General features: G+C 47.4%; 2 protein-coding genes across 7 annotated transcripts in view; one reads left to right on the top strand and one right to left on the bottom strand.

The window, feature by feature from the left end:
• The window catches only part of mtmr3 (myotubularin related protein 3), a 33,023-nt gene extending 22,344 nt beyond the window's left edge, over positions 1-10,679 (top strand). For 4 of the 6 annotated variants that reach the window (XM_031570858.1, XM_031570855.1, XM_031570857.1 and 1 more), the window contains 6 exons: positions 878-1,023; positions 2,488-4,102; positions 5,464-5,574; positions 6,038-6,126; positions 7,958-7,984; positions 9,494-10,679. In XM_031570858.1, coding sequence (XP_031426718.1) covers positions 878-1,023; positions 2,488-4,102; positions 5,464-5,574; positions 6,038-6,126; positions 7,958-7,984; positions 9,494-9,674 — 2,169 coding nt within the window. In that variant the 3' untranslated portion in view covers positions 9,675-10,679. The remainder of the gene's footprint in view (positions 1-877; positions 1,024-2,487; positions 4,103-5,463; positions 5,575-6,037; positions 6,127-7,957; positions 7,985-9,493) is intronic. The other 2 variants (XM_031570861.1, XM_031570859.1) reach the window with 1 other exon arrangement.
• A 3,048-nt stretch (positions 10,680-13,727) lies between these two features.
• LOC105891590 (citron Rho-interacting kinase) overlaps positions 13,728-27,500 on the bottom strand; it is a 63,385-nt gene continuing 49,612 nt past the window's right edge. Inside the window, exons 24-39 of the mRNA XM_031570871.2 lie at positions 24,209-24,346; positions 23,343-23,523; positions 22,790-22,878; positions 21,648-21,752; positions 20,906-21,081; positions 20,290-20,370; positions 19,709-19,844; positions 19,330-19,469; positions 18,740-18,832; positions 18,250-18,358; positions 17,539-17,667; positions 17,039-17,119; positions 16,699-16,777; positions 16,118-16,291; positions 15,061-15,430; positions 13,728-14,448 (exon numbers count right to left, since the gene is read on the bottom strand). Of these exons, the coding sequence (XP_031426731.1) occupies positions 14,425-14,448; positions 15,061-15,430; positions 16,118-16,291; positions 16,699-16,777; positions 17,039-17,119; positions 17,539-17,667; positions 18,250-18,358; positions 18,740-18,832; positions 19,330-19,469; positions 19,709-19,844; positions 20,290-20,370; positions 20,906-21,081; positions 21,648-21,752; positions 22,790-22,878; positions 23,343-23,523; positions 24,209-24,346 (2,105 nt within the window). The 3' untranslated portion in view covers positions 13,728-14,424. The remainder of the gene's footprint in view (positions 14,449-15,060; positions 15,431-16,117; positions 16,292-16,698; positions 16,778-17,038; positions 17,120-17,538; positions 17,668-18,249; positions 18,359-18,739; positions 18,833-19,329; positions 19,470-19,708; positions 19,845-20,289; positions 20,371-20,905; positions 21,082-21,647; positions 21,753-22,789; positions 22,879-23,342; positions 23,524-24,208; positions 24,347-27,500) is intronic.

Below are 27,500 nucleotides of genomic sequence, written 5' to 3'. Positions count from 1 at the left end.
ACAAACTAACATTACCCAGCTTATATAGCAGTATTTAGTAGTTAGCAGTTAGCTAATAAAGAGTAATAAAGTAATATCTGTCTATCCATTGCAAATTTAAATTGCACTGAAACACTGTGTTTTTGTCATTGTTATGCTTTAAACTATTGCTTGTTAAAGTCTTGTTTTCACCGCTTTGACCGGATCACTGTAATTGGGTGGTTAAGAATGTTGGGTGCGTTCGCCGTGTGCATCCGCCCCCAGTGGGTGTTGGCCCTCCTTCACCGGTGTCAAGATTTCCATCTGGCAACTTTTCTCTTTCTGTCTTTCTGTCTTTCTCTCGTATTATTGTCCGTTTCCTTCTTAATCTCTCGGTTTTTCACTCATGATCTCGCTCTCTTTATCTTGTTTTGGTTTGGTCTTCCTTAACCCTGATTGTAGAGAATAGGAGAGAAATGAAGGCCTCGGTGACCTGTTAAGAATGTGAAATATCATCTGTGTCTGTCTGTGTGTGTGTGTGTGTGTGTGTGTGTGTGAGTGTGTGTGATGTGAGGGTGTGTGTGTGTGATCTGTGTCAGGGCTACAGGATGCACACAGTCACGCTTTTCATTGTGGTTTTGTTCTGTCTCCTCATTTGTTGTCCCCATTGTTAGAGATAGTCTGACTGAAAAGACTTTAAACAAACTTCTTCTCCCGCCACGGAAGAACGTCCAATAACAATAAGGGAATACAGGTTTACAGATATAAGTCAAAAGTGATATGGTAACATACATTTAAATAGTTAAAAGTGTGTCTGTATTTAATCTAAATAAATGTTACGTTAGTCAAAGAGGGCTTCATTGTGTGTGTGTGTGTGTGTGTGTGTGTGTGTTTAATCCATGCCCATTCTCTCCTGCAGGTGTTGCACCCAGTGTGTCACGTGCGGAACCTGATGTTGTGGACGGGCGTGTACCTCCCTTGCTCCTTGCCCACCACGCCCTCGGACGACTCCTGTGTGCCCTACCCCACACCAGGGGGCCACCCTGAGGACCAGCTCCTGGGCAGGTGGGTCTGAAACACACACACACACACACACACACACACACACACACACATCAGCGTAATGACTTGTTGCATATGCCTTGGAATAACCAACATCCTGTTAGTACTCTCTGTAGGAAGAGTTTGGCCTATAGCCTCACATGAACACATGCTTGGCCTCATGGATGGCACGTCACCTAATAACATGTAGCATATACATTTCCACACTCGCCACCACATGTTGGGCCATTTCCTGTGCAACATACTACAGCCTACACTGCAACAGCTGAAAGGGGGAAACACAACAGCGCTGTAGACTGACACATGGAACAGAAGGTTCCTAGAGCACAACAGCGCTTTAGACTGACACACGGAACAGAGGGTTCCTAGAGCACAACAGCGCTTTAGACTGACACACGGAACAGAGATAATCAGTGACAGGTTCTCAGTGCTGTTTCTGAACAACTTGTAGGGTGAAAACTACACATTTTTGCTTTAAATCCCTACTGATTGTATGTATGGGGGCAACTGATGCGGATGAGGGCTGGATCCGTCCTAGGATGCTCACTTGCTGAATCAGTAATGTCCAGGGGCTGTTCAGGCACGTCCACTCCATAGACATTAGTGACCAGCAGTAATTGCCCCTCCCAGTAGGCTGGACATATGTTGGGAACCCGGCCGAGATGACGTACTGGCCTAATGTGTGTGTGTGTGTGTGTGTGTGTGTGTGTGTGTGTGTGTGTTTGCTGTGATTGGCTCTTTAGCTTTGATTGCTGCGCTGATCTCATAATCTGTGGCAGTAATATGATCAGCCTTTGAGGTATTAGTGTGCGCTAACCTTTCCACACAAGCATCGAGTTTCCATTAATCACCACCAGCCCATTACACACACACACACACACACACACACACACACACACACAGGCACACATCCAGACACACACAGACACACACACATTGAACACTGCTCTTTTGTTTTACTCCCCATGGCTCCTCCACCTGTCCTCGTCCTCCTTGTCTTTCCCCTTCTCAACGTCTCTCCTGTATTTCACTTTGGCTAGCTGTAGGCAGATAGACATCCCTCCCCACATGCGCACACACACACACACACACACACACACCTTTTTTCAAAGCCAGGTTCTGCTGAAGATATCGTCCTGTTAAAAGTTTTTCTTTGCCTCTGCCACCACTGTCTCCAGTAGCATGGAGCAAACATGCTGATGAAAATGTGTATATCTACTGAAAAATTGCTTTGGATAAAAGCCTCAGCTAAATGAATAATTAGCGTGAATGGATTTTGTTTTCTCTTGACCCTGAGCCGGTACTTGTATGCACATGCAAATTTTGGTCCACTTAAATGAATAAAACCGAATTGAATTGAATTGAATTGAATTGAATTGAATTGAATTGAATTGAATTGAATTGAATTTAATTGAATTTAATTGAATTTAATTGAATGGAATGGAATCTCACTGCTCTCTCCCCCAGGCGTCCAAAGACACGGTCGTTTGACAACCTGCCGAGCGCGTGCGAGGTGTTCCCGAACCGCCGCTCCAGCGACCCCAGCCTGAACGAGAAGTGGCAGGATCACCGGCGCTCTCTGGAGGTCAACCGCGGAGCCGGGCCGGAACCGGATCAGGACGAGAAACCCGCCGGGCAGCCCGGAGCGCCAATGGGGCCCAACGGGGTGAGAACGGGACCGGTGGACGGCGCTGAACCAGAGAACGTGGAAAACGGGGCGGAACCAGGGCACGTGGAGAACGTGAAGGTTAACGGCACTAGGACAGGAGAGGCAATGGGGGAGGAGCTGAATGGGGAGGAACTGGAGCCAGCTGTTTCAGTGGGTCAGATGGAGAACGCCCTGCAGGGGGCGACGGAGGACGCGGCGGCAGTCAAGGGGCGTCAGGGGAACGTCAACGCCCATGCTGGCAGGACAGGAGCCCGCGGTGCCATCTGCATGAACAGAACCGCGCCGGACGGCTTTGCCAACGGAGTGGACACTCCCGGGGCCACGATCGCCGAGACGTTAACACACACCGACGCTGGACTGAAACTGAATGGTGTGCACACGCACACTGTGAACGGCTCCCTCGCTGCTCCCACTCCAGAGCCTCAGGGGGTGCTAGAGAGCCAGGAGCCGGGCGAGCTCGGCGTTCCCTCTGCCTCCAGCCCTCTTACCCCTGCCCCCTGCCAGCAGATGCCTGCTGCCCTCAGGACTATGAGCAACGGCTCGGAGAGAGCGGAGGAGCCAGAGCAGCCTGTCGGGCCGGAACCTCAGCCCCCGGAGCGGCTGGACCCAGAGCAGCCTGTCGGGCCAGAACCAGAACCAGAACCAGAACCAGAACCAGAACCCCAGCTCCCGGAGCAGCTGGACAAGAGGCTGTCCCTGCTGGAGAGCTCTACCGAGACGCTCACCGAGGAGGGGTCCACCATCGCGCCCCGCCTGGACCCCCTGGCCTCCCCCCCTCCTCCCAGCTCGCGAGGGCAGCCCGGCGACGAGCAGAGCCCCGGCCCGACGAGACCAGACAGCACAGAGTCCGAAGCCACCCCGGAGCCCGCTAGCGCCCCCCGCCTCCCCAGCACCTCCCAGCGCCCCTCTCTCAGTGCCTTGGCCCCCGCCCCCACCCCAGACGCCTCCCCCCCCTGCAATGGCGAGAGCTGGGAGCCCGAGTCCGGCACCCCCCTGTGGGCTCGGAGCAACGGTGAACGCGCCCCACTCAGTCGGCAACTCTCTGCTGCCAGCTGTGGCTCGCTGACGCTGCAGTACGCCCCCGCCTACCCGCCCATGCCGCCCCCTCTGCCCTCCTCAACGCACCCGTACCTCCTGCACCGCGGCAGCTGCTCTCAGCACCGCTGCCTGCACGGCCTCATGGCAAGGGCGGCGGCGGCGAGCCCCGAGCAGGTGACCAGCCGCAGCCACCTGGACGAGGACGGGCTGGCCATGCACACGGACGTGGTGCAGCAGCGGCTGCGGCAGATCGACGCGCTCCACCAGGCCGAGGTGGAGGCGCTCAAGCGGCAGGTGCAGGAGCTCTGGAGCCGCCTGGAGAGCCAGCAGGCCACCGGGGCGGGGCGCCTCAACGGGGACGTGGGAGACGAAGTGGTACGGGAGTTAACACCGCATTTAACACTTAAACACTGGTCAAGTAACACCACATTTAACACCTTATCACTGGTCAAGTAACACAGCATTTAACACTTGAACACTGGTCAAGTGAAACAGCATTTAACACCTAAACACTGGTCAAGTGAAACCGCATTTAACACCTAAACACTGGTCAAGTGACACAGCATTTAACACCTAAACACTGGTCAAGTAACACCGCATTTAACACCTTATCGCTGGTCAAGTAACACAGCATTTAACACCTGAACACTGGTCAAGTGACACCGCATTTAACACCTAAACACTGGTCAAGTGACACAGCATTTAACACCTTATCACTGGTCAAGTGACACAGCATTTAACACCTAAACACTGGTCAAGTGACACCGCATTTAACACCTAAACACTGGTCAAGTGACACAGCATTTAACACCTTATCACTGGTCAAGTAACACCGCATTTAACACCTGAACACTGGTCAAGTGACACAGCATTTAACACTTAAACACTGGTCAAGTAACACCACATTTAACACCTTATCACTGGTCAAGTAACACAGCATTTAACACCTAATCACTGGTCAAGTGACACCGCATTTAACACCTGAACACTGGTCAAGTGACACCGCATTTAACACCTAAACACTGGTCAAGTGACACAGCATTTAACACCTTATCACTGGTCAAGTAACACCGCATTTAACACCTGAACACTGGTCAAGTGAAACAGCATTTAACACCTAAACACTGGTCAAGTGAAACCGCATTTAACACCTGAACACTGGTCAAGTGACACCGCATTTAACACCTAAACACTGGTCAAGTGTCACAGCATTTAACACCTAAACACTGGTCAAGTGACACAGCATTTAACACCTTATCACTGGTCAAGTAACACCGCATTTAACACCTGAACACTGGTCAAGTGACACCGCATTTAACACCTGAACACTGGTCAAGTAACACCGCATTTAACACCTTATCACTGGTCAAGTGAAACCGCATTTAACACCTAAACACTGGTCAAGTGAAACCGCATTTAACACATAAACACTGGTCAAGTGACACCGCATTTAACACCTTATTTAACACCTGAACACTGGTCAAGTGAAACAGCATTTAACACCTAAACACTGGTCAAGTGAAACCGCATTTAACACCTAATCACTGGTCAAGTGACACAGCATCTCCTGTACATCTAACAGGTTTTAGCTCTGATTCCCACTAAGACAACACCAGTACCTCGGTCTAAATCTAACCCGGTCTGCCTGTCTCTTTGCCTGACTATCTGTATGTCTGTCAGAAATCTCAGTCACCAACTCTCACTTTAATAGTGACCCTGTTTTCTGTCTTTCTCAGACCTCAATCACAGACTCAGACTTTAATCTGGACCCTAACTGCCTGTCACGCTGCAGCACAGAGCTCTTCTCTGAGGCCAGCTGGGAGCAGGTGGACAAGCAGGACACTGAGGTGGGACTGCACTAAATCACACAGTAGTGCACTAAACTACACCCTAACAGTGCACGCAGTACAGTTACACTAAGGCTATACTACACTCAAACACAGTATATGAAGTTCAGTTACACTAAGCCATACTACGCCCCAACAGTAATTTAAGCCAAGCTAACTACATCTAAGACGATCTAAACTAGGCCAAGCTAAGCTAAGCTAACCAAGTCAATCAGCGGGCTATGGTACACTAAGCTACAACCACAGAACCACGACCCCTCTCACAATTTATGGCATGGCCCCTTTTCATTATAGAGGGTCTTTATCTATCCCAGACCCCCTCGGTTTTGACCCTCTCCCCATGGTTCTCTGAGTTAAACCAAGCTACGGTAAAGGGAAATGACACTGATCTTCCTGACCATGTTCCCCCGTGCAGGTTAGTAATATGTGTGTGTGTGTGTGTGTTGATGATCGCCCCCTGCAGGTGACGCGGTGGTACCCCGACCACCTGGCTGCACAGTGCTACGGCTGCGAGAGCAGGTTCTGGTTGGCCACCAGGAAACACCACTGCAGGTACTTGCACACACACACACGCACACTCACACTCACACTCACACTCACACTCACACAAGATGTGTGCTCCACAGGCAATCACAGACTCTGGACACAGACTCGCGTAACAGGTAAACTCCTAAACCAATCCAAAGACTCACTACAGATAAGGTGGGCGTATGAGTAGCATGCGTCCTCCCTGGCAGATCATACCCATGTCTTTCATGGTGGCAGAGGCTGGCTTCAGAATGAGTTGATGGTTTCCATTTATTTTGTGCAATGCACAATCTTTGAAGAACGTCTGTTGTCTTTGCCCTTGGTGGTGGCATGACCTGTCCTGTGCTATTTTATCATTTGATCTTTAAAGCATTCATCAGTTTCATGTAGTTTGGTTAGTAACGGTAGTGTAGCCAGAGATACAGTATAGGGTGTGCCTGTAGGATATTAGCAACTGCCAGAGCAAAAAGGGATCTGTAGATCCACCATAACAGTTTTTTTTACATTTGAAGATCTCATTAAAACATAATTCAGAGTGTATTCAGAGTCAGCTTCATGCATTCTATCGATAGCAGCCTACTGGTTTTGTTTACTGTTGCTTAGCAATGTGTGATGGTTTCAAGAAATGAGTTGGTGGAGGCGAGCTACAACATTAATTTCTTCATACTCTAGCGACCCGACGTGCCCACGCCGAGCAGTGTCCTATTGCCCCCTGTTCATTTCCAATGCGAAAATAAGCAATTAATAACAGCAATTAAAAAATAACGAGTGGCTTTATCAAAAAGCGGTGCACAAGTATACAGCATTAAGGAGGACCTGTGGATTCTAGAATGTTATTGTGAACACTGTGGGTGGAGGTAAGGTGCCAAAAACCGGCAGAGTAATAATACAAATGAAAACAATAATACTTAAGAAGAACAATATGTTAGTTGCTTGTGCAATCACATAATGATGCAGAAAGGAGGGATAGAAAACAACTTGTAACAAAAGAAGTTGCAAGAATGATTCCATCTGAATGTTCCCGGTCACTTCTCTGTAAGTTGCGAATCATGACATTTTCCCACCTACTGTTTCTCCTCTTCTGCATGTGGAAGTGTTTGTGTCGGAGCACAGCCAGAGGTTCACATCAGTCTCAACCGCACACATTTCCCCATATAGCTATTAAAGGCCGTCTCCCCATAGTTGGGATCAGCTATTAAAGGCCGTCTCCCCATAGTTAGGGATCAGCTATTAAAGGCCGTCTCCCCATAGTTGGGATCAGCTATTAAAGGGCGTCTCCCCATAGTTGGGATCAGCTATTAAAGGCCGTCTCCCCATAGTTAGGGATCAGCTATTAAAGGCCGTCTCCCCATAGTTAGGGATCAGCTATTAAAGGGCGTCTCCCCATAGTTGGGATCAGCTATTAAAGGCCGTTTCCCCATAGTTAGGGATTAGCTATTAAAGGCAGTTTCCCCATAGTTAGCTATTAAAGGCCGTGTGCCAGTTCTGCAGGTTGTCACTGTGGCCCTGTTCCTCTGCACTGACGGAACTCCACACACCCCATGCCAGTCAGGTGAGATAGGAAAGCCTTCGCCTCAAAGGAACATCCCGCACACCACAGATATGCTGCACCATTCCCAAACACTGACAGGTATCCCAAATGCATAGTGTGTGTCTGTGTGTATGTTTGAGGATACAGAAAAGTGAGCTGTGTGTCTAACTGGACAGGACAGGGGACAGGAGTCAGATACAGTGAATGTTTGTTGTGTAGTCTTGTGTGTGTGTGTGTGTGTGTGTGTGTAAGTGTGTGTGAGTGAATATCTCCAGTTTTCTCATTCTCAGCAGCTCTTGTCCATTGTCTCCACTTCTCTAACAGAACCAAGGCACCTGTAGAAGAGGCCTGGTGAGAAACTACTCTCTCTCTCTCTCTCTCTCTCTCAATCTCTCTGTCTCTCTTTCTCTCTCTCTCTGTCCACCATCCCTCTCTCTCTCCTCCTCTACCTTATCCCTCCCTCCATCCCCAGTTTGACCTCTTAACACTCCCTAGCTTCCTGCATGGTGTTAAAGCCATCACTCTCACACACTCTCATGCTTTAGCTTTCTCTAACTGTGAGGCCCTCACGCTGTACGGCTCTGACATACCAGATTGTATTAGATGTGTGTGTGAGAAAGAGAAATAAAGTCTGTGTGTGTGTGTGTGTGTGTGTGTGTGTGTGTGTGTGTGTGTGTGTGTGTGTGTGTGTGTGTGTGTGTGTGTGTGTGTGAGTCTGTTTGTGAGTCTGTCTATCTGAGGACCTGAGAAGGTTTAAGGATTTTACAGGAGGAAATGGGAGTGGCGGAGGGCAAGTATCTGGGGTATTTGAGCAGACAGATGCCCCTGAACAGGGTACATGTGTGTTAGCGCCACAGCCCTGCCTGCCTGACACTCTGAGCAGCTCAAACTTACCACAAGGTGTGGCCTTCTAGGCCACCGTAGATGGCTGGAATAGCAACCAGATGAGAGTTAGATGATGTAGTCGCATTTATGGAGATTCAAATGTGTGTGTGTGTGTGTGTGTGTGTGTGTGTGTGTGTGTGTGTGTGTGTGTGTGTGTGTGTGTGTGTGTGTGTGTGTGTGTGTGTGTGTGTGTGTGTGTGTGTGTGTGTGTGTGTGTGTGTGTGTGTGTGTGTGCGGGTGCGTGCATGCAAGCATGCAAATGTTTGTGTTCCAAGGTCATTGATTCACATGCTTTGATCCACAGCACCTTACTGACCTGCCTGGGATGCAGTGTGTCATTTATGCTGTGTGTGTGTGTGTGTGTGTGTGTGTGTGTGTGTGTGTGTGTGTGTGTGTGTGTCACCCTGACTAGCCACTGTGTGAAGCTGGTTCCACACTAACTGAACAAAGCCTCCCATCTGTTTGTGCTCACTGTTCCGCTGGGTTCTTTCAGAGTTCTACTACAAGACATGCCAGCAAATGAATCACCACCCTGTTTGTGTGTGTGTGTGTGTGTGTGTGTGTGTGTGCGCATGTGTGTGTGTGCGCATGTGTGAATGAGAGAGAGAGTGTGTGTGTTTTCCATCACAGGAAAATGAGGACAATTGTAGAAAAAAACAAATGAGAACAATAATTAAACTCCCTGAAGAAAACCTAATGGCTTGAATAATGTATTAATCTACTTCCCTCTCTCTCTCTCTCTCTCTCTCTCTGTCTCTATCCCTCTTTCTCTCTCTCTCTCTCCCTCACATTCTCATCTATCTCCCTCCTTTTGCTCCTAATCCCCCCCACATTATTCTCACTCTGTCTCTCTTCTATTCCCCTCTCACTCTTTCACTCGTCCTCTGCTGTCCTCTCTATCTATCTATCTATCTATCTCTCTCTCCTCTCACTATCCCCCCCCCCTTCGTCTCTGCTCTCTGCCGCCCCCTGCAGGAACTGTGGGAACGTGTTCTGTGGCAGCTGCTGCGATCAGAAGATCCCGGTGCCCAGCCAGCAGCTGTTTGAGCCCAGCCGCGTGTGCAAGACATGCTTCAGCAGCCTGCAGGCTGCCACCACCACCGCCACGCCCAGCCAGATGGAGCTGGAGAAGCCCATCACTACCAGCTCCAACTAGCCCACATCCACCTCCACCTCCACCCCTCTCTCCACTGCACCCCCCCCCCCCACCCGCGGCAGCCTGTCTGGGGGGCAACCAGGCTGCACGGCCCCCCCCCCCCCTCTGTGGCCTTGGAGCTCGGCGGAGGAGTTGAGGAAGGACGGCAAAATGAGTTTTTTTGTTTTGTTTTGTTTGTTTGTTTGTTTGTGTGTTTTGCACAGACAGTAGTGGTGCTCTGGACAGCTGGGACTTTCCTACCCCTGGGGGAAAGGGAATTCAGTGGTGTGTGTGTGTGTGTGTGTGTGTGTGTGTGTGTGTGTGTGTGTGAGTATGAGCATATAGAAACGGATGAGGGGAGTGGATAGGAGTTGTTGGGATGTGTTTTTTTTTTTTTTTTACCGAAGCTGAGCACTTTGGATGGCCAGTGTGTGCAGAGACATGGTAGCACCCCCAAACACACAGACACACACACACACACACACACACACCACACACACACACAGGTCCACAGGGGGAAGCACTCAGGAGTGCTGGTGAAGGCAGGATGATATGTTGGGTGTTCAGAGGGTTCTTCACACACTCTAAGTGTGTATTCTGTCTGTGTCTGAGATCTGACTCTCTCCACATTATTACAGGGCAGGACCGTTTGGTATATTGGAAGACACTTTGACATGAACTGTCTGATCATTTGACTGTTTCACTGACCATCTGACCGACTGAGTCTGGCTGAGAATTTGAATGGGACTGACTGTATAACTGACTGACTGTAGTACTGACTGACTGTAGTACTGACTGACTGCACGACTAGACTGTGTGGCTGGTGGACTTGATTGGCTGTGTTTGTGACTGTATGATGACTCTCTAACTCGGTGTGTTTGAACAAGTTGGTACAGGCTGGATTATTCTCTGACGAATTTATAGTGTGACTGACTGACTGACTGACTGTGTCCAAGGTTCTCTATCTATCTGGCTGACTGACAGTGACAAAGGTTATCTATCTGGCTGACTGACTGAAAGAGGAAAGAATTGTTTGAGGAACTGGCCTTTATGACTGACTGTGTGTTTGTTGTGAGTATATGTGACTGACGCTGTTACAGACAGACAGACCAGTCTGTATCTGTGACTGACTCTGTTACAGACAGACAGACAGACCAGACTGTCTGTTTCTGTGACTGACTAACTGATCTGACTGAGGGTGGAGTTGATTGAGCGCTCGCTGCTGTTTATAATAACAAGCCGTTAGGAGCTGTGTGGTAATGGTCCTGAAGAAGTGAAGAACAGGATTGATTTTAACCCCAGGAATGGCAAATCAGCCTGCCTTACACTCCCTTTGTGAACACACACACACACACACACACATTAACACATAAACACACACACACACACATTAACACATAAACACACACACACAGGGTGTGAATGCTGTGGTGAACCATTTTGAGTTCAGCTTCTTCAATACATTCCACAGTACAACCCAAAGACTGGAACCCCACACACACACACACACACACATAAACAAACAAGCACATACACACACACAAAAGCACACTGGCAAAGTCTGTAAGCTAGCCCAGCTCTGAAGTACAATCTCAGTTTAGAAACACCTCTCATTGTCTTTTCCAGTATGAAGAGGAATCCAGTCTTTTCTTTTTACCTGGGGGATGTTTTTATTTTTATAGCTGTCAAATCTAATCTTGACCCCTTGACCCCAGTTTCCACCTCATCAGGGCACCTTGAACACTGCAGAGCCTTCTGGTCCCAGCAGAGGGTGCTGTGGGCATTTAGCTCGTCCTGCTGTCAAATGAGGGGGTTTAACCAATCACAAGCCCCCAAACATCCCCTCCCCTGTCCTCATCCAATCAGTGAGATGCTAACTGGCGTGTCTCTCTTTTGTAAAGTAAATAAATAATTGAGATAATATATACAGATGAATATATAGCGTGTAAGAAAATTGTATAGAATTCTCAAATAGTGGCTTGCTAAATTAGTCACCAAAAATGTTTTTGTTTTTTTAGCTTGTTATTTTCTCTCTCACTTGTTTTCTTTTTGTGATTCACAGAGATGAATAGGCTCTGTTTTGGGTCCTCGACGTGGGGATTTCTGTGTTTGTTTCAAAGAGCAGAGGATGGTCTGCTGATGTGTTTTTCTTTGGTCGTTTTTTCTTTTTTATGCTGCAGTGGTCTCTTTGTTGGCTCTGTTGTCGCACCTTTATTTATTTGATTTCCCTGTTGTGTCTGAGACGCATCTCAACAGTCTGACGACAATTCAGTTGCCACAAGATAATCAGTGTTGACGTAAAGACAGCCCCTGAATGGGAGGGAGAGGGCGAGTGTGTTAGGATGACCTTCATGTATGAACTGCCTGGACACGGAAAGGGCAGTCATTTCAAACAAGACACACACACGCGCATACACACGCGCATACACACACACACACACACACACACACACACACACGCACACACACACACACACATACACACGCACACATACACACGCGCTTACACACGCACACACGCACACACACACACATACACACATACACACATACACACATACACACATACACACACACACACATACACACACACACACACACTCAGGAGCTACTTGAGGTCATTGTTTTTGGCAACCTGCCTGTTGTGAGATGCTGGACAGAATGAGCGCCCCTTAAGCTAGAGCAGTGTGCGTGTTGAGTGCCAGTTTAGGATTAAGCCCCAGAGAGAGGCAAAGACTTTTTTTGTAACGGGGCAAGAGAACACAGCAGCTGCCCCCCAAGATACTCCATAATATAACAAGCAAGCTGTACAGTCGGTCCTTCGGCCACCGGGGTACTTCTGATACGTAAGTGCATTTGGTTGATTTAAAAGTGTAACACAAACCTCCAGGCGCGTGCTTAGCCCAGTGGGGTGAGAAGCGTGTCCCTCGTGTGTGAGGGCACCTGTATGGGCCCTGCCCACCCCATGGGCCGCGGGCTTTGGTTGCTCTGTGTATGCGAGACTGTGGGTAGAATTCTCCAGTTCTCCGCCACACACAAAAAATTGAGAATCACCATCAATCCATGAATGTGAAGTTGTTACCGCACAAGAGAAGAAAAAAAAAAAGATTTATTCCATGGTTTTATTTTTTTCACATTGTTATCTCTATCTTTACAATAGATATGGTCACAGACGAAATAAAACTCAAAAATAAAACAGCTGTGCTATTCGTCTCTTCTTCACTGTCGCTGTACCCTGTCTTGTGTCGTTGCACATGCTCAGTGTGTTACCCTTGGCATAGCAGCCTGTGGAGAACCATGGCAGAACAACTTTTAGACTGTTTTGTAATTGTCTTTGGCTTTTAAAACAACCATAGGTTGCTTGCTGCTAACTGTAAAAGTAACACTATAGGTCTTTAATGTCTATAGTATGAAAATGCCTTAATCCTTAAAATAAAGTCTGGCATCAACAAATACCTGGGTGGAAAAAATCAAGACATCCTTAGAGTATTCATGTTGTGTTTTAATTTAGTTAAACTTTTTCCTTACAAATCAGATAAAGCTGCTTCGTTATCATTGAACATCAACATTTTTTATTCATCAAATACACAATATAAGTGATAACTTGACATGAAAACAAAGTCGAGAAAGATTATCTCATGCTTCGAGTTTGCGCTCCTGATTTTTGGTTACACCCTCCTCTGAAGACCTGTAGATGCAGTTCGGCGGTTGTGGTGCGTAGTTTTCACGAGAAAAACGAAGCGGTACGAGTCCCAAACGAACCCTGAGGACAAATGGAAGTAACGGTCACGGCATGGGGAAAGGAGGAGGAACATCCGTCATCAAAGCAGCAGAGGGCGCCAGAGCACACCGTCCGGTGGGAATCACTCGGCGGTCCTCGATGAGTCCAGTAAGCAAACGCCGAATACCTCAAGAAAGTACTAGTGTACAGGAACAGCACAAGGACACTTGTAGCAAGACATACCGAGTCTCATTTTTATTACATATTACAAGCTGAAAACGGATTTCCCTCAATAATATTGAATCATTCACTTATTAGCCATTCCTTCCCAAAGTAGTAGCCTAACTACTATATTTCATCATTTTCATCTTTTCAAGTAGGAAACTCTAGTTTCAACACTCATTACAAACACGTTGTTCATAAAAATAGTCTTGGCTCAACCAGCCACTTATACCCTTGAACTATAAAAACAGAAATGATCCTATTTACAGTATAGAAGCAATGGTAAACCTACGATGTGCTTAAACATTGGGCTCAGTGAGATTGGTTTGTTAATTCATGCCATCTTTCCCCCTCAGACTCAGAGACCTTCCTACGGAACACACACCCTGCGTGTGTGTTTACAATGCACAACTTCTGCTACACTTAAAACATTCAGGGTACTGAATGCAAACTTCAATCTGAAGAATAATTCAAGAGTAATGGCACACATAGAAAGAGTATAGGCAAAACTTGATTTGCATGTCGCTTGTGGCTTCGGGTGTTGTTAAATCACTCTTAAATAAATCGGTACGCTAAGGGTTTAATATTTAAAAAACAAACACACAAGGCGTCGTCATGACACTCTAGATGGAAGGCGGTCCGCTGTGCAAGAGAGCGTCCGAAACACTGAAGCAAAGGGACGGCAATGCGCATGGCACCGGCTGGGCTGGGCGGAGGCTCTGCCCCCTGTAGGGGTACGTGTATGGATTTGCCCCCGTGTGGGGTAGTAGAAGTATGGCTCTCCATGGCTCTTAGTGCTTTATTCCCCCTCTCCTCCTGCTGGCGTCCTCAGACCGAAGACTGGTCCCACACCTACACCAGGAGACACACACAGGTCAAAGGTCAGGGGTTAAAGGATATGCTGCTGTTTACATAGGAGGACTTACCTGACTCTGGAAGGATCAGGACTTGATGTCTCCGTGGAAACTAATCTATGGGAGGACTTACCTGACTCTGGAAGGATCAGGACTTGATGTCTCCGTAAAAACTAATCTATGGGAGGACTTACCTGACTCTGGAAGGATCAGGACTTGATGTCTCCGTGGAAACTAATCTATGGGAGGACTTACCTGACTCTGGAAGGATCAGGACTTGATGTCTCCGTGAAAACTAATCTATGGGAGGACTTGCCTGACTCTGGAAGGATCAGGACTTGATGTCTCCGTGAAAACTAATCTATGGGAGGACTTACCTGACTCTGGAAGGATCAGGACTTGATGTGTCCGTGAAAACTAATCTATGGGAGGACTTGCATTAGACGAGCAGATGAGTCGTATTAGTCATAACATGAGAAGCGGAGCTGCCTAGAAAGCCACGCCACTAGAGGGCACTCATCCGACTATATGGCAGTTTAAGATTGTCTGATGGAATTTTGCCAGTCAGATACGGATAGGGGAATGCCATGTTGCCATGGCAACAGCGTACCTTGTTAACAGGTGTGAGCTGGGTGCGGACGGAGCTGCTGTGGTGGCGGGAACTGCTGCGGTCGCGGTCGCGGTCGTCGAACCTGCCCGGCGAGCGCTCCCTGCGGCTGTCCAGGACCCTGCCGGGCGACTTTTCGCGTTCGAGCGGCCGCGCGGGCGACTTGTCGCGGCGGAACTCGGTGCGGCCCTCGCGGTATCGGTGCGGGGTGCTTGGCTCGCGGTGCAGCCCTCCGCCGTCCTGGCTGGCCGGCCCGGAGGCCAAGCGCTTGGAGATGTGCTCGGTGTAGGTGGGCGGCCCGCGCTTGTTGGGACTGCTGTTGTGGTCGTAGAAGAGAGCCTCGACGTCAGTGCTGTCCCCTGGTTCCAGTCTGCTGCGGGTCAGAGGAGAGCAGCGGGTTAAACAGGAAGAGGCGGAGAGACCACATGATCCATGGATATTAAACAGGAAGAGGCAGAGAGTCCACATGACACATGGATATTAAACAGGAAGAGGCAGAGAGACCACATGACACATGGATATTAAACAGGAAGAGGCGGAGAGACCACATGATCCATGGATACTAAACAGGAAGTGGCAGAAAGACCACATGATCCATGGATACTAAACAGGAAGTGGCAGAGAGACCATTTAATACATGGATATTAAACAGGAAGAGGCGGAGAGACCACATGATCCATGGATATTAAAATGTTAAAATGGTGCCCATAGTCCTTGAAGAGATGGGAATCTACTTCAATTTGAGACATGCAAATTCAAGGACTTAAACATCAGAGTCCAAGACAGAGCCACAGTGTCGCACATAAATGAGGCTTTGGCTTCTGTAAGCACCTTGAGACAGTCCTCATTGTTAATGATGCTATATGAATAAAATGAATTGAATTAAATTCAAAATGATCCCATTATTCCTAAAATGACAATGAACTAAACTAAACTTAAATCTTAACTAAATGCCCTTAAATCTAAACTAAAAGCCCTTAAATCTTAACTAAACGCAGTGGTTTTCCCCCATTGAAGGCCCCAGCCTGTGGGTCCAGTATCTCAGGTCAGAAGTGCTAACCTCCGGCTGGACCCGGTCCGGTGCAGTTCCCCAGACTCCCGCACCAGGCTGCCCTTGCAGCAGATGACCCGGAGCTTGTTCTGGTAAGACGAGGCCAGGTAGATGGCACCGGACGAGATGGCTGGGCCCAGGTAGCGAGGGTTTGGGATGTCCAGGTGAGCACAAGACGAAGGTCTGTGAAGGTGAAAGGTCACATAAGTACAGGAGTGGACAGTGTGTAAAGGTGGTTATAGTTTACTGGGCCTACAGCCAAGCAAGCACATGTATTTCTTTCAGGTGGTGACAAAAAGGAACATTATGAAATAATGACTACCAATAACTTCAAGAGTTTAAAGAGTTATTTGACTTTATTGTTATTTATGGCTCTGCGATTCCAGCCACATGATCCCTTCTTCCTGGAACATGTTGCTCACTTATGTTGTATAACTCATCTAACTTATATAAGGTCTAGGGTTGGCAGCCTTTTCTAATTGCATAATGCTGAAGATGGTGGTGTTTTACCCCAGAGGAGGGTATAATGCTAAAGACAGAGGTGTTTTACCCCAGAGGAGGGTATAATGCTGAAGACAGAGGTGTTTTACCCCAGAGGAGAGTGGCTCAGGACCTCCATCACATCCAAGGAGTTGAAGTACGTAACAAACAAATAGGGCTCTCTGAATGCTGTGGTGGAGAACACATCAGATACGAAATTACACACAACTCTGAAAACACCCGAAATTATGTAAAGAACATATATTGATGGTCATGTTTATATGTCTATACATATGTACAGATTTATATAACACATGTGTTAGTGTCTAAGACTAGTGGGGTGGTAGGGTGAGGTCAAACAGGAAGTTTTATATTAACACATGTGTTAGTGTCTGAGACTAGTAGGGTGGTAGGATGAGGTCAAACAGGAAGGTCAAACAGGAAGTTCACCAAAGGCCAGAGGCGCTCGGCTCCACTTCAGGTCATCAGGACGGCTCCTCCTGCCGTACGAGTCCACAAACACTCCAAACTCTGTCACAGTGGAACAGAAAACACACACCTGCTGTCACACAGATGTAGCTGACACTTCACACATGATCCCACAAAGTAAACAAAAATACACGTGAAGGGGGTTCAGACAATTTGATTGTTTAAATTAAAATTGAACTGAATTGAATATGAATACATTTATCCAGACAATTCCTTAGCAATTCATAAATGTTTATTTGATGCCGTCCATCCAATCTATCAAAGCATCTCGGTGTGTAATAAATGTCATGCTGTTCGGCCAGAGAGCAGTCTGGTGTCTGTAGGGGTGCGGAGGGACAGTCTGGTGTCTGTAGGGGTGCAGAGGGACAGTCTGGTGTCTGTAGGGGTGCAGAGGGACAGTCTGGTGTCTGTAGGGGTGCGGAGGGTCAGTCTGGTGTCTGTAGGGGTGCGGAGGGACAGACCGTGGAAGCAGAGCAGGTACTCCTCCTTCTGGGGAGTGCTGGACACCTGCATGATGGCTATAGGGAAACTGTGGGCTGAGGCCGCGTACACCGCAGACGCCAGAGACAGGTCGTTCTTATCCAGGAACTCTGCAACAGCAGCAGGCAGAGGGAGACGTTACACACACACACACACACACACACACACACACACACACACAGGTAGCACTCTGAAACACTCAGCCATACTGCAGTTCAACTGCGTTTAGCTGTCTCAATCTTTGTCATTGTCGTGTGAGGCATTTCTTGGTTCATTTATTTGTATTTATTTTTATGCTACTGTATGCTACATTTTATGTTTGTATAGTTAAGTTTGTAAAGCGCTTTGGTGAAATACAGTTGTCAACACATCAGGCTTGATAAACATTTGATTAATTCTACCGCTAGGTGGTGCTATTCGGCCAGGCCAGGCCAGGCTTCTCTGTAACTACTACTCTACATCCTGAGCCTGGGAGCTACTCCTCTGTTCATCTGGCTGCCCTGTAACCAGTCTGTGCTCACACACAGAAACCTCACGCGTGTGTATATATGACTCCAACAGATGAGCTCAGCTGCAAGGCTTCTACTTCCCTGATGATTCTACTAATGATGAGTGTCACATCTGGGCCAAACTCAACGCGTCTGGGGCCAGTGCACCCTTAGCTGTGTGCGTGTGTGTGCGCTCCCACTCACCCTCCAGCACATACTGCTTCATCTCGATCTCGTAGAACTTGTTTGTGCCGATGATGATGCTGTAGCTGGTGAAGTGGACACAGCTACAGGGTTCCAGCGTCTCAATCTCCTGGAGAAGCGGAACCATTCAGGGGAACAGTAATCATTAGACCGTTACACCCCAGGGCTAGCTGGACAGTCATACACAAGGGATCTGGGTGCCTAGTGTGTACTGTTGTATTAGTCTGGTGTAGTCCTTACAAAATAACTCGCTCTGAAAACGTTATGTACGTACTTTATCTACAGGGAAACTTCTGGATTTTTCAACCTGGGTTCTATTTTATGTCTTTTTGGATCCAAACTTTTACTAAGAACAATTAGCGATCGAAATCGGTCCAGTATTGAGTTTCAACGCTAAAACCGGCAACTGCAAAACCACTACATAATTAGTTTGAGAACTACAGAAATGCTACGTACTTGTTCTTGTGCTTAGCTTGAATGCGTACTGTACCTTACGGATGCAGAACTTGCTGAGATTGTCATTGTAGCGTAGGATGGTCACTTTGTTAGGCATTGCAGCACAGATGCAGGACCCATTGTCAATCTGAAAGCAACGACATTTCCTCATCACCAATGAATATATAGTCTAATACACTATATAAAGTAGCAATACATGTATCATCAATTTGTGTTTATGAAGTGTTCCTGTAGCTAAACTATTAGAGAAATTGCTAACAACACTAAGCTCAACTAGTAGAGAAAGTGCTAACAATATTAAGCTCAACCGGTAGAGGAAGCGCTAACCACACCAATCTCAACTGGTAGAGAAAGCACTATCAACACTAAGCTCAACTGTAGAGAAAGTGCTCTAGTAGAAAAAGCTCTAACGATTCTGACCTCAACTGGTAGAACCTGGTGCTAACAACACAAAGGTCATGGGTTAAACATACAGACTTATGGTAGAAAATGTCTATCTGTACTATGCTGCACGCTGCTTTGTCTGCTGAATGAATGAAAGTAAATGTAGAGTATGTTATATGTACATTGTATAGCACAATATGTAGACTGTATAGCACTGTGCCCTCTGGTCCAGGGCCTTACCCTGCCCGCGGAGAAGAGGTGGCATCCCTTCACCGTCTCAAAGATGAACGGAGCAAGATCAGCCAGACTGGGCAGGTGAGACTGAGACAGAGACAGCTTCACCTTCTTTATCTCCAGCAAGCACAGTGCCCTCTCATCCCCTACAGGCCAAACACAGACATTACAACAACACTTACTGTCAGCGTTAGTCATTGCGAACATAACACCAATATAACAAAGTAAAATAGATAGTTAGAAAAAGTGTAGTTTCAGAGCTGTATTATTGTGTGTGTGTGTGTGTCTGTGTGTGTCTAACACACACACAGACACACACACACACACACACACACACACACACACACAATAATACACTTTATAGTGCGGTGATGTCTGAGCTCACCAACGATCATGAGGAGCTTGTCCTGCTCTTTGAGGATATGGATCTGGAAGACGCTGCCCAAGCCTGGGATGTGTGTGAGGGAGTTCTTGATGACGTTCAGAGCGTATAGACCCTCCTCAGAACCCACCAGGACAATCTGGACACACACACAGACACACACACACACCACTTACTCACGACAATCTAAACATTACAGCATTACAACCATAACAGGATATCCTAGAATAGTTCAACCATATCTCTAGTATATACTGTTGATGTTATTATATTTTTATTTATTTATTTATTTATTTCAGGGACCATGTACAAAATACATTAATCTCAAAAAAGATGAAAGATGCTTTGTACCAGATGTAGCTACTAGCTAATTTCGATCTGCAGATCTGTCTCTGGACTCCTCATGCAGACCTGATGAGGTACAGGTTTAGCAGACGGATGCTGGGGGTCCAGATCAGTTAAAGAGGCTCAAGAGCTATGGGCTGCTGCTGATTGGCTCAAGCGCTAGGAGCTGCTGCTGATTGGCTCAAGCGCTAGGGGCTGCTGCTGATTGGCCAAGAAGCGGCCTGAGATCATCCCCATACCTGATCGGTCAGAGGCAGAGTGCAGTTGATGTCCAGCCTGTCGTCCCCCTCCAGCTTCAGCAGGGAGTTCCCCAGCAGTTTCTGCATGACAACAAAGGCCATCAGCATTGGTGACATGTGACAACAGTAAACACCATCAGGAAGGAGAGTGTACATGAGACTATGGGAATGAACAGACACAGCGAGGAGGTGCTGTTTATTGGCAGGCTGCCTGGGCTTTGTTGTGTGTGTGTGTGTGTGTGTGTGTGTGTGTGTGTGTGTGTGTGTGTGTGTGTGTGTGTGTGTGTGTGTGTGTGTGTGTGTGTGTGTGTGTGTGCGTGTGCGAGGCTCCCTGGGCTTTGTTGTGTGTGTGTGTGGCAGGCACCCTGGGCTTTGTTGTGTGTGTGTGTGTGTGTGTGTGTGTGTGTGTGTGTGGAAGGGGGGCAGGCTCCCTAGGCTTTGTTGTGTGGATACTTTCTGCTGAGAGCTTCTGCTGTGCTTTTCAGGAATCAGCTGTCTAATCATTTAACCCCACAGCGGGCACACACACAATCACACACACACACACACACACACACACACACACACACACACACACACACACACACACACACACACGGCCCTGGCTGGCACTCACAGCGTCGGACTCGGCCTTCTCCCGCGAGCTGCGTCCCCCGGCCACGAGAGCCTCCATGACGGCCACCCAGCGCTGCTTCTCCGGGAAGCTGGAGGCCATGAAGTAGAGCGTCTGCCCCGGCCAGCACGTCGTGTGGGGGTGCGGGTGAGACTCCAGCTTCAGCACAAACTGCATGTCTGAAACACACACACACACACACACACATACTGTAGTGCTTAAAAAACACACTAAATAGGCCTAAACACATTACAATACAGCATGTTGTGTTACGGGACTCATCTACTCTGGTTACTGTTAAAACTGTCAAAATATTTTGACTGTCAAAATGTTTTGCAATATCAGTGTTGTGGACGGGTCTAATCAGTTACTGTTATCATCTGGTTCAGGATCATATTTACAGGCACATTCCTAAAAAGAAATAAACACAAATGTAAACAAAGTATTTAGTGTGTATGAGAGACTAGTTTTTCGTCATGTATTTGTTACTGGATTTATTCAGAGTCCTTCACCCATATCTACTTTATGCAGACATACCAGCAGGGAGTTGGTTAGAATGCAGTGGTGAAGTTACCTGACTTTATGCAGACATACCAGCAGGGAGTTGGTTAGAATGCAGTGGTGAAGTTACCTGACTTTATGCAGACATACCAGCAGGTAGTTGGGTAAAGTGCAGCGGTGAAGTTACCTGACTTTATGCAGACATACCAGCAGGTAGTTGGTTAGAGTACAGTGGTGAGGTTACCTGACTTGGCCGTGTTGGGGAGCTCTGACGCCCCGACCGCTCCGTGCACCATCACCTCTCCGTCAGAGATGCACAGCTCAAACTCATCCACGGGCTTGACTGAGTCTGAGGGGAAAGGCAAACTCATCATCAGCTCAAACTCATCCATCCACTTCACTGACTCTAAATGAGACGCAGAGATATCCATGAGCACAGACTCATACACTGACTTCACTGAATCTAAATGAGACGCAGAAACATCCGTCAAGATGCACAGCTCAAACTCATTCACTGATTTTACAGAGTCTAAGGAAACAGAGATGCACAGCTCAAACTCATTCACTGATTTTACAGAGTCTAAGGAAACAGAGATGCACAGCTCAAACTCATTCACTGATTTTACAGAGTCTAAGGAAACAGAGATGCACAGCTCAAACTCATTCAATGATTTTACAGAGTCTAAGGAAACAGAGATGCACAGCTCAAACTCATTCACTGATTTTACAGAGTCTAAGGAAACAGAGATGCACAGCTCAAACTCATTCACTGATTTTACAGAGTCTAAGTTAACAGAGATACACAGCTCAAACTCATGATTTTACAGAGTCTAAGTTAACAGAGATACACAGCTCAAACTCATTCACTGATTTTACAGAGTCTAAGTTAACAGAGATACACAGCTCAAACTCATTCACTGATTTTACAAGGGTCTAAGGAAACAGAGATACACAGCTCAAACTCATTCACTGATTTTACAAGGGTCGAAGAGTCTAAGGGAGAAGATAAACTCAACATCACCTGAAATTCATCCACTTACTTCACTAGGACTAACAGAGCACAGTCAAAGAATCTCAACCTGCACCTCCAGACTGAAACCTGCATGAGATTGTTTGTATTTTGTTTTATTTACTTATTTAGCACTGTGACAAAGAGCACTGCACTGTGTGCCTCCTACTGATGACACTATCATTATGCTGTGTGTAGCTGCATAGAGCAGATCATGTCCAACATAACTGATAGACAGACGTATTTCTGAATGGTTTTGATATGAGGTTTTGGCAGGGGCTAGGGGTTATGAACCTTCTCTGGGCTCTGTCTCGTAGAGAGGGTTAGGGTAAGGGTTAGGGTTAGAGGTCAGGGGTCAGGGGTTAAGGGTTATGAACCTTCTCTGGGCTCTGCCTCGTAGAGGACCACTTTAGTCCCCTCCAGCATCACATATCTCCCTTCCCAGCCCTGGCCTCGCTTTCCATTCCTGTGAACACACACACACACACAAAAAGAGAGATATACAGAGAGAGAAAGAGAGAGAGAGAGAAAACAGACACAATTAAATAATTTAGTTGACTGCCATATTGTTTTTGTTGCTTTCTCTATATTATCTGTTTCCTGTTTTCAGTCTTCTCCATAATGATCCTAGAGGTGTGTATTACAGGTGCCGAGAGTAGAAATCCTCCCCTGGTTTTTTTGAGCGGATCGGTAACGTTCCTTTATTTAGTGTGTCGTGTGTCTGATACGAATCCAGTGTAACGTTTCTATATTTAGTGTGTCGTGTGTCTGATAGGAATCCAGAGTAACGTTCCTTTATTTAGTTTGTCGAGTGTCTGATACGAATCCAGAGTAACATTCCTTTATTGAGTGTGTCGTGTGTCTGACAGCGGGTCTATGCCAGATCAGGGATGGATGGACCCTGGATTGATGTGCAGTGAGTGGGCACACCTGGGCATCTTCATCCAGGCCTCCAGATGCACGTGCCCGTTGCTGTCCTTCAGGGGCAGGCCCTGGGAGCTGCTCTTGTCCCGACACAGCGCCTCCGAGTAGTGGATGTTGTAGTCAGAGGGCACCCCGCAGGACGCAGGCAGGTACGGGGAGCACTTGGGGTGGCACAGGGCATGGCACTCTGCAGAGAAGAGAGGAGAGGAGAGGAGAGGAGAGGAAGAGACGGGAGGAGAGGAGAGGAGAGGAGAGAAGAGGAGAGAAGAGGAGAGGAGAGGAAGAGAGGGGAGAAGAGGAAAAGAGAGGAGGGAATGAAGAGGAGGGAATGAAGAAGAGGAGAGGAGAGAAGAGGAGAGGAGAGGAGAGGAGAGGAGAGGGGAGAAGAGGAAGAGACGGGAGGAGAGGAGAGGAGAGAAGAAGAGAGGAGAGGAGGGAATGAAGAAGAGGAGAGGAGAGGAGAGGAGAGGAAAGGAGAGGAGAGAAGAGGAAAGGAGAGGAGAGGAGGGAATGAAGAAGAGGAGAGGAGGGAAGAGGAGAGGAGAGGAGAGAAGAGGAGAGGAGAGGGGAGGAGAGGAGAGGGGAGGAGAGGAGAGAGGTGAGGAGAGGAGAGGAGAGGGGAGGAGAGGAGAGGAGAGGGGAGAAGACAGGACAGGAGAGAAGATGAGAGACGATGAGAGAGGTAAGGAAAGGGGAGAAGAGATGAGAGGAGAGGAGAGGGGAGGGTTAATAGCTGAGTAAGCTGAGAATGCATATGCTTTATGTATGCATATGCAAATGAGCATGTGTGTAGTGTGTGTGTGCAAACTGTTATGTGTGTACAGTGTGTGTGCATATGAGCACGTGTGTAGGGTGTGTGTGTGTGTGTGTACCGATGCAGGTGGCGGCCTGTCTTCCGAAGTGGACGGTGTCGAGGCAGACGGTGCACTTGGCGGCGCGCATGTTGAGTCCCTGGGTGAAGCGGTGGGAGGTGTTGTGGTGCAGCCGGTCCTTCCCACGCCGGCTGTACTCTGCACACAGGCAACCACAGCAGCATCAGCAGAGCCACGCCAGTTACTGTGACACTAGCACTGTTACGCACCCACTCACTCTCTAACACACACACACACGCTTACTCATGCACACACACACTCACACACACACACACACACACACGCACACACACACATGCTCACTCATGTACACTCTCACTCACTCACACACACACACACACACGCACACACACACATGCTCACTCATGTACACTCTCACTCACTCACACACACACACACACACACACACACACACAAACATGCTTACTCATGCACACTCACAAACACACACACGCTCACACACACACATGCTCACTCATGTACACATTCACTCACTCACTCACACACCTTCACTGAGACACACACACACACTTCCACACTTACTCACTTCTACGTATACATACTCCTACTCACACACTCACTTACACACAGTTATGCTTACATTCTAAGTTACCACAAACACACACACTCACCCTCATACACACACACACACACACACACACACACATATACACACATGTATACCACCCTGGAGTGTGACAGACAGGCAGGGAAGACAACCACCTCCATGTAAAAATCCTGCAGAGTTGCAGTAGACTGGCACAACATGTATAAAAGTTATCTCACAGATATATCAGACAGAGCTGTCCCTTTTCATTTAAACATTTCTCATACAGCAGAATTGGCTCGATGGAGATTTATTTCATTATCACTAAGACATGTATTAAATACCAAGAGTGTCGCTCCTTCAAGACACACAGAGCATTTTATGATATCTTAGAGTGCTTCCAATAGACAGTATGTTCATTGCTATGTCTAAGACATTACAACGAGTTTCCAAATTATACACTACTCTAAGTGCTACGGCAGATAGACATGCCTCTTGGAAATTCATTTTCACTCTAATTCCAGTGTGTTGAGTTTTTTTTCTCATGATTGGCTTACCACATCATCATCATCCTCGTTTAAAACGGTGACCCAGCATGCATTGCGCCTGGTGAGGCCACATTCCTTGGGTGTGCAGGAGGACTTTAAAGGCCAAAATGCAGAGAGTGGGAGCTTTTAGCGGCCCGTAATTATCTTCAGCGACTCGGTAATTACACACTAGTATCCCTGCTCAGGGAATTAGGTCCTTTGTTGGGGTTTTGAAAAAGGACCGTCAACATTCAAAGTGTCTGTGCACACAGCGATGACTAAATGAGTCCATTCATGTCCTGCTACAGCGATCCGTCAGCCACCAAAGCTGAATGAGTCCTAACTTTGTTGCTGCTGCTTCGCTTGTGCTGAATGTCTTGGTCCATCGTTTAATCTTCTTCCTGTTTTGTGTTGTTTGTGTTTGATTTATTCATGTATTATTTCTTTTCTTTTCTGCATTTTGGGAGCTCTAATTCTGGCAACCTGCTCCCAATGACCCATCTGTTGTAGGGTACATCCGCCTCACTGTCTGTCTGTCTGTCTGTCTGTCTGTCTGTCTGTCTTGTCTGTCTGTCTGTCTGTCTGTCTGTCTGTCTGTCTGTCTCTGTCTGTCTGTCTGTCTGTCTGTCTGTCTGTCTGTCTCTCTCAGTATCTGCCAGCGCATTGAGATGACCTCACAGCTGGTGAATGGAGCCGTGCCTTCTAGAATAGACTAATGTATAGCAGTTACATTTAAAAGCTTTTCACCGCTTTAAAAACATGATTTGGGACAAAAGAGGAGAAATCTGAGTGTGACTGACTAACACAAGACTCAGTTAAATGTCTCTAAGCTCAGTCCTGTAAGTAGTGTTATTGCATATCTCATTTTACAAATATGTCCCCCCCCTGCCATGGGCAACTGATTGGAACAGATTCAGTCCCGATGAAAATTCCGCTGCCATCTAGCCAATGATAACTTAGCCAGATCCTGCAGTCAGACTTTAACGTCAATTATCCACATTTAAGATAAAGGACTTCTGTCTTAGGTCGCCGATACTGGGTTCTCTGGCATAGTGGCAATGCTGTTATGGGTCGCAGTGTAGACACAATGTCAGAATTTTCTCCAGAACATCTAACTCTGTCAGAGAGTGAGTTTGGCAGCAGTGGAACTAAGCGGCATATTATATGTCCATTAAATTAGTTAACGACCATATACTGCTCTGAAGGATGGCTGAACAGTTTCTGTCTCTCATACAGTATTATAACATTATAGGAGAATAGTTATAATAGTTATAATAGTTTATCAGGTTGAGATGACAAAAACATTTAAGATGTGCATGGTTCTGTTTTTTTAAGCTGAGGGGCTACGCCTGTTACACTCCATGTGTAGGCCTTTATACTCGGTTGTAAACAACTAGAATATTTTAAACTGTACACATTTATATTTTAGAATGTCAGAATATATGTAGACATTTAAACCTGTTTCTAGACCACTAGAGCAGTATCAAGCAGTGCATGTTGATATTATTAATGCATATTGATATTATTAATGCATATTTATGTTATTAATAATTCATATGAAAGTCCCTGTGTCTGTTTGGCATTGAGACAGGGTGTCAGAAGACAAGAAAACAATTAAATAGTAATGCTGTGACCACCTAAGGACTGGGATGGGAGTGGGCGTCAAAGCGAGAGAAGAAAGAAAAAAAGAGCGAGGGAGGGAGAGAGAGAGACAGGAGAGAGAGGAAGAGAGAGAGGGAGGGAGAGAGAGGGAGAGCGAGAGGGATAGAGAGAGAGGGAGAGAGAGGGACAGAGAAAGAGGGAGAGAGAAGGAGGGAGAGGGAGGGACAGAGAGAAGGAGAGGGAGAGGGAGGGACAGAGAGAGGGAGAGAGAGAGTGTGAGAGAGAGGGAGAGGGAGAGCGAGAGGGATGGAGAGGGAGGGACAGAGAGAGACAGGAGAAAGAGGGAGAGAGAGAGAGACAGGAGAATGAGGGAGAGAGAGAGAGAGGGAGCGAGCGAGAGAGAGAGTGAGAGAGTGAGAGACGGGAGCAGGAGGACAGGCTCATCATCATCGGAGGCGTTCTGGCCTCACAGCAGGAAGCGGTGGGAATGGCACATGCAATCTCCTACTCCAAGAGATGGGCTAGGCATGGGGATTAACCAGGAGGGATAATTAAACTCCAAAGGACTCAGAGAGGGCCGACATGCTTCAGATTTCCAAAGCCTTGCACTCAGAGA

Source organism: Clupea harengus, chromosome 7, assembly GCF_900700415.2.
Source record: "Clupea harengus chromosome 7, Ch_v2.0.2, whole genome shotgun sequence".
Classification (NCBI taxonomy): domain Eukaryota; kingdom Metazoa; phylum Chordata; class Actinopteri; order Clupeiformes; family Clupeidae; genus Clupea; species Clupea harengus.
The sequence above is the reverse complement of the archived record's forward strand: the minus strand, read 5'-3'. Positions and strand labels throughout refer to the sequence as shown.